Source organism: Oryx dammah, unplaced genomic scaffold (assembly GCF_014754425.2).
Source record: "Oryx dammah isolate SB20612 unplaced genomic scaffold, SCBI_Odam_1.1 HiC_scaffold_2, whole genome shotgun sequence".
Lineage (NCBI taxonomy): Eukaryota > Metazoa > Chordata > Mammalia > Artiodactyla > Bovidae > Oryx > Oryx dammah.
This window is the reverse complement of record NW_024070186.1, coordinates 198,699,830-198,710,886: the sequence shown is the minus strand read 5'-3', so window position 1 is coordinate 198,710,886 and position 11,057 is coordinate 198,699,830. Positions and strand designations below refer to the sequence as shown.

Here is an 11,057-nt window from a genome sequence, read left to right as displayed (position 1 = left end):
GGCAGGGCCCAGCCGCGGCCGCAGTGAGCACACACACGCGCTCGCGCAGGCAGTAAAACCCATCAAGGCCCCGGGCCCGGCCCCGAGCACAGCCGCCGGGGCTCCGCGCGCTGCCCGGGGCTCCCCAGGCGCCCCTCCCTCGAGTTTGCCCACCCCCCAGTGCCAGCTGCAGCCCTGCAGCACCGGACGGGGAGGGGAGGAGGCGGCCGCAGAAGCGCCGCCGTCGCCGGCTCGCCTCTCTTGGGCCCCAGCGGCGGCAGAGGGCAGCGCCCAGAGCTGCTACGCCAAAAAGGGCAAAAGCGAGCCGGCCCCCGCCTCCCGCCCCCCGCCCTGGTGCTCCGGCCTCTTTGCACGGTTTGGATCCCGGGCCCCCGGCTCCCCCGCCATAAAAGGAGGGGGAGTGAGGCTCTGGTGAGAGGTGGGGCGGGTTTAGGGGCGCGTCTGGGACACTCACCTGGCGGCTGCCACGCGCCCCCGCCCGGAATCCGATGCCTGGGGCGTCTGAACGAGGAACCTCCACCCACATTCCGGGAGACGAGGGCGTCCCGGTCGGAGGAGGGGGCTGCCGCGGGCCTCGTCCCCGCCCTGGGCTCCCGCACCCCCAAGTCCCCGCGCCCTCGTGGAAGGCCTGCCGGCGGTCTGAGCCAGAAAGTCGAGGGCTGGAAGGGAGGAAAAGAGCCGCTCGAGAGGAGTCCGGGAGTCTCAGCCTCCCGCGCCGGGATCCGCTGGGCGCACAGAGCGCCACCTCCGGCCGCGGCGCCGCACAGAGCGATGCGGGGGAGCGACGCGAGGGAGGCCGAGGCCTGAGAGGGGCTGGACGGCGCCCCCGCCACCGAGGGGTGGTGCGCCGAGCTGGGTCCCTCCTGCCTGCCTGAGCAGGCGACGGGTCTCTAGAAGGGCGGAGAAGCCCCCGGTATCGGCTAGAGGGGTAACGAGCCAAGTGACCCCGCAGCTAGACGGGAGGCCATTAAAGGCTAGGGACTGCGAGTGGCTGGGTGGGCTGCGGAAAGAGAACCTCGCTGGCCCGAGCCCTACACCCCACACCCCCATCCTCCGGGTTAGGCCCCTGCCCCCGCCCAGGCTGCCCTCTAGCCAAAGGCAGTAAAAGCGCAACCCTACAGGCGTTCTTTCATCCTTGGCTCCTCGGGCTCCAGCATTTCAAAGGCCAAGTCCAGTGGGCCCTCGGTGGGGGGCGGGGGGGCCCCTCAGCTTCCCCCAGATTCCGGGGAGGAGGGGTGGGCCCCTCCTGGGATTCCCAGCGGGCAGGGTCTCCCAGTGCTCAGCCCCCCAGCGCACCTGCCTCTCTCCCCTGCTAGCCTCACCTGCAGCCTCCCCCGCAAAGCACGCACTCAGGGCTTAGAATGAAGGTGAGGCAGAGCTCGGGAAGCCTCGGTACTCTCCTTGTCCACCCAAGTAGACTTTCCATTGCACCGGAGGGAGTCCACTGAATGGTTTCCAGAAGGCGGCGAAGAGCACACTGCTTGGACTCAGGCTGTACCCCTGGCGGAGCCCAGAGATTTCCTGAGAGTGGACTGCATCACACCTGCTTGAGCGTCGAGTTCCTCACAGGCAGAGGGGACCTGAGGACCCACACATCTTTGGGGCTGAAGGACTTGGTTTGATAGCGGGTGTGCGAATGAGGAAAGGTCACCTTGTATTGCGGGCTGGGGTGGGGGCCCTTCTGGCTCCAACCTCTGTACAGAGGCTCGCTAGTTCCTGGGGGGTGGGGGGGGTCCCACCAGCTTTGAGCAAGCGATTCGCTCTGTGCCCCATCCCAGCCTGGAAATTCAGGGGCTCCCAGTTTGAGTTTGGGACAGAAATGTGGGTTTGGGGCAGAAGAGAAGAGATCCGGGAACATGGAATGCGGGCACCTTCTACGGGAGCCCAGGCCAAAGTTAGAGAGCAGGCGAGATTGGGTGGGGGGGACGCCGAGGGAGGCATCCTTCTAATCTCTGGCGGCTATTAAAAATAAAACCTCGGCTCGTTGTCATAGCGACCACGACAACAGCGGCTGCCCAGGGTGGCACAAACTTGTGCAGCCGGTGACAGCCGCTTTTGGGGGAGACTCAGGGCAGACTCACGCTGGTCCATCAAAGCCTGCCCTGCCACCAAGGACAGCCCTCCCTCACCCTCAGCCCTCCCTCACCCTCAGCCCTCCCCCACCCTCCCCCCTACTCCGAAAAAGCCGGCAAAGGTAGATCGCTAGACGCTGTTTCCTAGACCTTGAATCGACTTGAGCAAGGATCAACAACCAGGACAGGAACCCACGCGTGCGGGGACTCCCCGGCCCTGGCGCCTCTCTCCAAGGCCCCTTCCCCCTTTCAGACCCCAGCGTCCTCATCTCTCGGGGGAAGGGGCTGAGTGGGGAGGCGGTTTCAGATGGAGGCTCGGCGGCGGGAGAGGGGACCCTGGGTCCCGAAGCCAGGCACGTGGGCGCTCCGGCACCTGCCCAGCCCGCCTGTCCTGCGATCCTGGCTGCTCAGGTGTGGTCACGTGCTCCTTTCTGCCCAGGAATCGAGTTTCACTTCCAGCCGCTATTAGGCGGTTCACACGGTTCACTGCAAACATTTGATAAAGAGGCTAAATATACACTGGAGTCGGAGGAGGCTTGGGCGGCCTCGCAGAGCGCAAGGGCGGGGTTCCGCGGGGCATCCCCGCCCAGGCCGAGAGTCCGGCTGGACCCCGACCAGTTCCCGGTTCCCGGTGCTCCCACCCCAACCCCCCGTCCCCCGCCCCCCACACACAGTTGGGAGCCCAGGCCCAGGACACGCGGCCCTGGCAGGCTGTGGGCGCCCCTTGGCAGCCAACGGCCCCGAGGCGGAAGAAGGGGGCGCTGGGGAGGGAGCTCCAGGGAGGGTAAGTGCTGGTGGGAGGTGAAGGCGCCCCTGGCAGCCCGGGATGTCCGGTCGCCCCCGGAGCCGGTGCTTCCGGGCTATCTCCAGCGTCCCCGGCGGCGCGCCCCGACGTGCCGCGGACCCATAATTAAGGTGAGTCAGGTGCTACAAATAGGTGCAGAGAGGGACTCCCGGTGCAGCCGGGTGGCTGCGCGTCTGCCCCGCGCTGGTTCCTCTGGGCACCGCCCATGACCCCCACCCACCCACCCACGGAGGGGCGGGAAGGGCCTGGCCGCTCCTGGAGAGCCGAAGGCCTTTGTTAAGGACCTGAGACCAGCCCAGGACCCTTCACCCTACAGCCTGCCTCACCGCGTGTGCAGCGCTGGCCTGGGACCTGGCACCAGTTGGCACTCCATTGCTGCTATCATCCTTTTTTTTTTTTTTGCAGTGGGAGTCATGACTATCGTCCACTGGACACCTCGATCTCTGAGTGGCCCCTATGGGTGGAGAGCTGCCCCACCACCCCTGTTACAGATGCCAGGAAGTTGGGCACTGCCCGCAGCCCCAGAGCGCAGCCCCAGACAGCCAGTCCTGGGCCAGCTCTCCCGGTGCTGGGGGTGGGCGCTGTCTCAGGCCAGCTGGCCCCGCAGGTTTCAGGGGGGCACGAAGGATGGCACGGCCTCCTGGCAGTGAGGGCCTCAATCCCCGGTCCTGAGAGGCGTTAGCTGCCTTCTGCCCCGTGACTTGGCTTTGCTGGAGCGCTTTGCCCCTGCCCTGCCTTGAATCTGTTCTCACATCTGAAGAGTAGGGGCCGGCAACTTTGCTCTGCACGGCTGTCTCCCACCACCCAGCCTCCTGCCCAGGGAGGCAATCGCCGCGCACACGCGCCTGCAGGCTCTGGCATCCCAGGCTCGGGCACAGCTGCCTGCGCCTGGGTGGCCAGCCGGGCGTCCAGACCCAGGTCTCTGCCCACTGCCAAAGCAGATCTCAAAACAATTTGTCATGACGAAACACCACATTTCCCTTTATCTCTGGGCAAGGATTTCTTGGTTCAGGGCAATTAATCCAGGAGCGGCCTCAGCTGAGTGGGCAGCTCTCCTTGAAGATCAAAAGTGCCAGGCGGGTGTTAATTAAGTCATCATCTCAGCCGCCCCAGGCCCTGGTTCAGGATCAGGCCTTTCCAGTCAGGCCTCCCTGTGCTGTGTTGGTCTTAACTCCCTATTAAATATTTTCCTTTTAAACACACAAACCGCAATGAAGTTTTACATAGCATATGGGCCTACAATCATTCTATGAATATTTTGTGAATGAAGACCTCTGGGAAGGGGCACTTGGGGGTTTCAGGAATCAAGGCCAGACCTGGTCTGTCTAGGATGGGAGCCCCCTGCCACGGGAGGCCACTGGGCATTTAAAACATGGCTGGTATGTGCTGTTTGTGTAAAATACACACGGCCTCCAAGACTTGGTATGAAGATAAAGAGTGGAAAAATTTTCATTAGTAAGTTTTACATTCGTTACCTGCTGAAATGATAACATTTTCGATACATGAAGTCAATAAACTGTATTATTGCGACTAATCTCACGCATTTGTCACTCCTGTGTTTAAAGTGGTGGCTAGAAAATTTAAAATACTGCGTGTGGCTTTAGTGAGATTTCTACTGGACAAGGCTGGTCTGGGCATCCGGAGTTCCTGTCTCCTCAGTGGAGCCAAGCCGGTGAGTATGAGTAGGGCAGGGGTGGGGCGGAAATCCTGCCCTGGGAAGCCCAAAGCACCTGGAGACCAGAACAGCCCGGGCCTGCTCTGCCCACCACGCGTGCTTGCCTCGTCTGCCGTATGACCCTGAGCAAACTCTTCAGCATCTTGGAGCCTCCGCTCCTGTCTCTGGTAATAGCCAGCCCGGGGGCTACTTTCGGAAACCCTCATTCACACAGCAGGTGTTTCCGTGCCGGGCACAGGGGTGCAGCAGTAACACGACGCTCTTGCGGAGCCTGCAGTCTCTCCAGGGAACAGCAAACAAGTGACTAGCGTCCACGCTTCCAGGTCAGGGAGCTGGGGTGGTCAGGAAGCCCTGTTTCTGAAGGAGTCAGTGCTGAGATCAGGATGGAACCTTCTAGGCAAAGGTCACACAGCCTACAGCAGCCTATGCCAAGGCCTGGAGGCAGGAACCGGAGAGGCGTGTCGAGGACCAGCAGGAGGGCATGAGCTGGGACTGGTGGGCAGTGGGCAGGTCCCACAGGCCTCGCGACCGTGTCAGGGGCATGGGCTTGTTCTAGGGGGCAGAACCGACACATGCGGGGACAGAAAGAAAAACCGGTCCCCCACGGCCGCCTGCCAACTGGCCAGGCCCCAGTGGCAGACCTCACCCCCGCTGTTGTCTTCAGGATTCATAGCCGAGTTCCTGCATCTTAGACATGAATTCCAAGGTTCAAGTCTGGTGGTCACCTGGCTCGAACCCAGAGCCAACGCACTCCTCCTTCCCCAGGGGCTGCTGGCGGCCCCGTCCCTCTGTTCTGGCTGTGGATGGGGTGAGAGGGGTAGACAGCCTCCCTTGGCCTTCAGATTTGATGGGACTCAGCCCCCAGGGGGAGGCAGGAGTCTGGGGCTCACAGGTTGGTTGGGAAGAGGCATTGCTGGCTTCCCAGGCCTCCTAGAGGAGAGATGGTAAGAGCGTGTCCTCCAGAGAGATGGACTCACTGGATGGAAAGGCTTCCCGTGGGGAGGCCGGCACCTCCCTGAGCAGAGGCGCAAGCCAGACCAGCGCCCACGGGGTCAGCAGGGAGGCAACCTTGGCTCACAGGCGGGGCGGGGGGAGGACATCAGAGTGCCCCAAAGGGGCGGAGCTGCGGGGTGAGCACCCGTGCTCCCAGAATGAAGAGGCGCACGGGCTCTGAGCGTGAAGGCAGGGTGCCGGGACCGTCAGAACAGCGTGGAGCTCGGGACAGACGGGCCCGGACACGCAGAGCCCAGGAAAGCTAAAGCGACTCCGGAGGAGGAAACGAGATGCTGAAAGTCCTGCATGCAGTGCCACTGGGGCAGGTGAGAGAAACTACCTGATTAAATCCTCACTTCTTGCCACAAAGTGCATTTCAATGAATAAGAAATTAAGTTGGTAAGCAAACGTTTCAGAACAAACTTCACCATGTATGTCTTGGGGGAGGCCCCCGCCCTCCACTGCAGCGCTCACACCAAAACCATTGTCTTGAGGAGGGGAGAACACACCCAGGTTCCGAGAGACTCCAGCAGACACCTGCTCCTGACCCCTTGGAAACATCACCGCCGTGAAGAGAACACGGAGAGAGCTGAAGGTCACCGCAGCACCCAGTCCTGGACTGACTCCTCCATCTAGACCAGCAAGCAGCTCGCGGGACGCAGCTGGGTCTGCGGGACAAACATTAGGTGACTGTAGCCAGGTGAGACTCCTGGGTGTGGTGACGGTGTCACAGTTACGTGGGCGGACTCTGTTGTCCTTGGAGACCGTGGTACTACTGCAGGTGAAGGGTCAGGATGCCAAAGCTTGTTCTCACGTGGTTCGGGGAGCAGGCAGTGGCGCTGACAGGTGATGGACGGATGCACGTGAGCACACACAGGAGGACGGAGCATGGGTCCCCGGGTGGAGACGGGGGAGAGGAGCGACGGGTAGTGGGCGGCTGGCTGGCGGTGCGCAGGCGGGGCGGTGGACAGGCGCTGGATGCGGCTGAAGGGCACTTGGCCACTCATCAGACCCTTCCTACCACTTTTCCAAAAGGTCAAAATGTTCCAAAAGGAAAGTTATGAAAAACTGCGAATTCCTATTTTCTAGTTTTCCCGTACTTGATCAAACTTCTAGAACGCAGAGAACTTTCAGAGCTCTAGAAGACACAGGACAAATTATATTTGCTATGCGTCACATTTTCTGACTTCAAAACAGACTGTTGGATTTAGAAATTGAAAACAAGAAAAAACATTTTAAAACCTGAACAAAGGGAATCCTTCGTTGTGTGGTATAGTCACGTTTCCGCGGTCGCTGTGTATTCTCGTCTGCACGGAGTAAGTGTATTAAGCCAGCACTCTCAAACACATCTGCCGGGGTCTTTGCTCCTGTTGTCTCATGAGAAAACCAGGAGAGATGCACAGAAGTGACGTGGAGACACTTCACTGCCAGCCGACACCTCAGACACAGCCCTGGGGTCTGCTGTTTCCCGTGCGGGGAGGGCGCCAGGCGGGAAGGCAGGGCTGAGAGGGCTGCTTTCGCGGCAGGGGCCAGTCGCGGTCCAAGCCAGTGGCTACTTGGATCAGGAGCCGTGAAAGTGGCTGTGGCCCCTGACCCCGTCATCCCACGGCTGGGCGCTTAGCCCACAAAGATGACCCAGATCCAGAACGACCAGACGAAACAGCTCAGGGCAGCACAGCTTGAGACAGCTAACCCTGGGAACAACTGGAAACCCCGGGTGTGAACCGACTATTTCCCTAACCCTTCCCCTCCGGTGGGAAACGGGGGAGCAGGGCTTCCTGCCTGTGGAAACTCCAGCGATGTGTCCGGCAGCCTCACCTCTGTTTTCTCCACCGGGTTTGGGGCGCCCTGCTCAGTGTTGGCAGAGACAGGGCACTGTCCGTGAGGGGCGCTTGCAGGGGGAGGCTTGTCTGGCATCTTTTTCTCTCAGTCCTGCAATGAGTTAATCTTCTTGTTGAAGAAACTCAGTCGCTTCTATTTGGAACGAGCCACGTGGGATCAGAAACCGGGGCTCTGGGCTGGGAGGAGCAGGTTCCCACCTCCCTGGGCCTCGAGTTCAGTGAACAGAGCTTCGCCAGCTGGCCCTCCTCCTCCAGGAAGCCATCCCAGGGCCAGCCAAGCCTGGCTCCAGACCCAGCGTCTTGCTGACCCTGTGACGAGGCAAATCACATCACAGCTCCAAGCCTGTTTCCCCATCAGGGAAAGCAGGACTCTGGTACCCCAGTTCCAGGACTGCTGTGGAAAGAAAAGGCAGAAGTGATGGAAAGACACTGAGAGCATCGTGACCTCCTCCCCATGGCCGTGTCATCAACCCGGCGCGTTCCCACCTGCCTGTGACCGTCGTCGGAGAAAAGGGCCGTCTTGTGGCAGCGTCGGCAGCCTGGTGGGCTGGCGTCTGGGGGAGGGACCAGGCTGGTCTGGGTCAGGGGGAGCTCTGTGAATCCTCCTGGGGGCAGGCGTCCTGCCCTCTGGGGCCAAGTGAGGTCCAGGGCACAGAACTTCATTGTAAAAGAGGCTTCTTCACGCCAGCCTGGCCTGCTGGGCACACCCTAGGGGACGTGGAAGGCAGCTCTCCTGAGGCCAGGAGGCCTGGGAGGAGAGGAGTGGTCAGGAAGAGGGACAGGGGAGGGGGGGAGCAGGGGAGAAGCGGAGGAACGGGGGGTGAGGCGGGGCGGAGCAGGAGGCAGGAGGGAGCACCCTCTCTGCCTCGCCCACATCTGCAGTCACAGGGGGCTCTCCCGCGCCAGCCGGAGCAGGACGGCGGTGCCAGTCGCTGCCACGATGGCGTCCCCTGCACACGGGGCCCACGTGCGCCTGTGGGGCGTGAAGATCGCACCCTTCTTGGCAGCCACACGGAGATGTGGCTGCACACGTTGGACCCCAATCGCAGGGGGTCCCCGAACACCTCCATGAGTGAACACCCCTGTGCACGGAGATCCGGCCTGGGGGCTCAGAGGGGAAGGGCGGGCGGGCAGGCTCCCTTTGTCCTTGTCAGTCAAGTCCCGGGTCAGAGAACCGACAGGAGGCCCCCCGTTCCCTGTCATCTCCCAGAACGTGACAGCTTCCAGATAGGAAGAGCAGTCACAGCCCAGCCCCACAATCCGGTTTTTGGATCAGAACTCTTGTGACAAGGACCCAGCTCACGGTGCCCAAGGAGACAGAGGACGGCTGGGCCAGGGTGAGCGGCGTCAGGTACGGCTGGATCAGGGCCTCGTCTCAGACTTGCGCCCAGCAGCCCCCGCCTGACCCCCGTGCAGCCCCGGACTTCTCAGGACTGTGTCTCACTGCCACTCCTGGGGCACTGACTGTCCGGGGGGGTGTGGACACAGTGCCCAGGACTCCTTGGGTCGCTCTCAGCCCCCAGGTTGATGAGACCACACAGCCCCTCCTTGCACCCGGCCTCCCTGAGAGGCTGCCCTGCCCTGGCTGGGCAGCCTCTGACCCCAGCCCCCTGGAGCACCCTGGAATTCGAGGCTCACACCTGTGTCCCTGGGGACTCTCGGCTGCCCTTTGGAGGAGTGAGCTGAGGCCCAGGTGTGACTGCCAGAGACAGCCTCTGCCTCCAAGTTGTTTTTCTCAACAAGAGAGAGCAAAGTGCGCCAGGTAGTCTTATCCCTGTCCTGCTGTGACCTGCAGGCACCCCTGGGGCAAGGAAGGCCCTGCAGCCTCTGGACACCTCTGCACATCCCTGTGGGGGCTCAGGGGGCAGTCACAGCGTGGGCAGGACAGGACCCGGGCCCGAGGAGCCAGTCCTGGGTTTGAGGACATCTCCGCTCCTGCCGGTTGTGCAACCTTTAGCAAATAACTTCCTTCACTGGCCTCAAAGACAGAGTGGGCAAGACAGCGGAAGTAGATTCACGATGTCTGTAGTAATGCCCGAGAGGTAGGCGCTCAGCGCAGAGCTGGGCGCGTGTCTGAGTACAGCTGGCGTTCTGTGACCGGTGATGGACAGGTTGCACAGGGTGCTCTCTGCAGAGACGCCAAGCCTGGTAAACAGCAGGCGCTCAGTAACAGCACAAAGCGCCCCACCCCCGGCCCAGCAGCCCTGCGAAAGGAGCCCTGGGCTTGGGGACAGTGGCAGCCGCTTGGGTTCCCTCGGGCCGGGGCCACGGAGCTCACGTTTACCTGGGCTGGGGTTCCCTTCCTGTGTCCCCCGGCCAGAGACCAGGCCGGTCCCGGGACGGCTGTCCTCCCTGGAGGCCGAGTCTCAGCGTCTGCTCACTGCTAGGTCCAGGGCCGTTCCCACCTCCCCTCCCTGGACGGTCTGCCACCCCCCAGCCTTGCAGGCTCCCACATGGCCTCCACGCTGACCATCCTGCGCTGGGGTCTCCAGCCCAGAGCTCCCTTCTGAACCCCAGGGCCCTTCAGGCCAGCGCCTTCCCAACCAAGACGAACCCCTAGACCTACCTCTGGGTTCTGGGGACACCACCCCCCACCCCTACTGCTAGGCCCAGGCGTCTCAGAGCCAACCGTGAACTCTCTCTTACTCTGCACCTCTGAGCGGGCAGGAAACCTTGTCTACTGACTCTCTGAAATTTGACCAGTCTTCAGTCCTTGCCTCCGAGCCAGCCTCAGCCCCACCCTTCTCTTTATCCCATGCACCCCAAGACTGCACAGTCAGTGATCCTTTCAGAGGCGAATCCGCCCAGGTCACTTCTGCTCCAAAGTTACCCTAATAAACTCTGGGCTGGAGAAACGCTCCAGGAGATGCTTAAATGACGCCCACCCTCCTGTGAGATGAGAGCAGGGTCAGGCTGCAGGCGAGTCCAGCCCTGCTGATGGAGAGAGGGCTCTGCCAGCAGGCTCCCTCACCCCCACCAGGGCCCTCCCCGGAACTACAAAGCGCTTTCCCCGGCAGATAACAGGTTATAAATAAGTCTGTCCTCCCCACCAGCTCCCTCTGCCAAAGCTGATGGGTAGAGGCAGACGCAGGCCGTGAGAAAGCAGGCCCTGGGGTCCAGCAACGTGTTCCATCCGCAGACGGAGGTGTCCGGCCCAGCCTGACCCCGCTCTGTCTCCCGAGAGACCCCGGGAGTCAGGACCACCCAGGTTCTGAAGAAAGCCTGACCTCCCCACCGCACACAGCTCTTCCACACACCGCAGGGAGCCACACGCCTTCCGACCACAACTAGGCCGCTGGGCCCGACGTGGCCAGGAAGAGGCCTCCGACGTCACCGAGGGTCTGACTAGGACCCTGAACTCCAGAGCAGCCGCGGGGTCCTGGGCGAGGGCAGCTCAGCCCCTGGGGAGGCCCCGCCCGAATCCGGCCTGACTCTTCCTAGTGTGTTCGGGGTGTGAGTCAGGTCTCCCCGGCCCCAGTCTCAGTATCCCAGGAGGATAAAGTCTGCTGTAGCTCCCTATTCCCACCAAGCGAATGATCCCAAGGCAGACAGTGAAGCCACAGCCCAGAGAGGTGAGCTCCGGAGGTCAGGGCTCTGAGCGCTGGGCTGGTGGGTCTGTCCATGAGCCTGACAGGAAGTGGGGGCTCCTTCTTCCATCAGCCTGACAGGAA

At 62.1% G+C, this 11,057-nt stretch overlaps 1 protein-coding gene across 1 annotated transcript in view; it reads right to left on the bottom strand.

Moving 5' to 3' along the window:
* The window catches only part of PDGFA (platelet derived growth factor subunit A), an 11,625-nt gene extending 10,689 nt beyond the window's left edge, over positions 1–936 (bottom strand). The window contains exon 1 of the mRNA XM_040266848.1: positions 455–936. Within this exon, the coding sequence (XP_040122782.1) occupies positions 455–526 (72 nt within the window). The 5' untranslated portion in view covers positions 527–936. The remainder of the gene's footprint in view (positions 1–454) is intronic.
* Between the last annotated feature and the right edge of the window lie 10,121 nt (positions 937–11,057).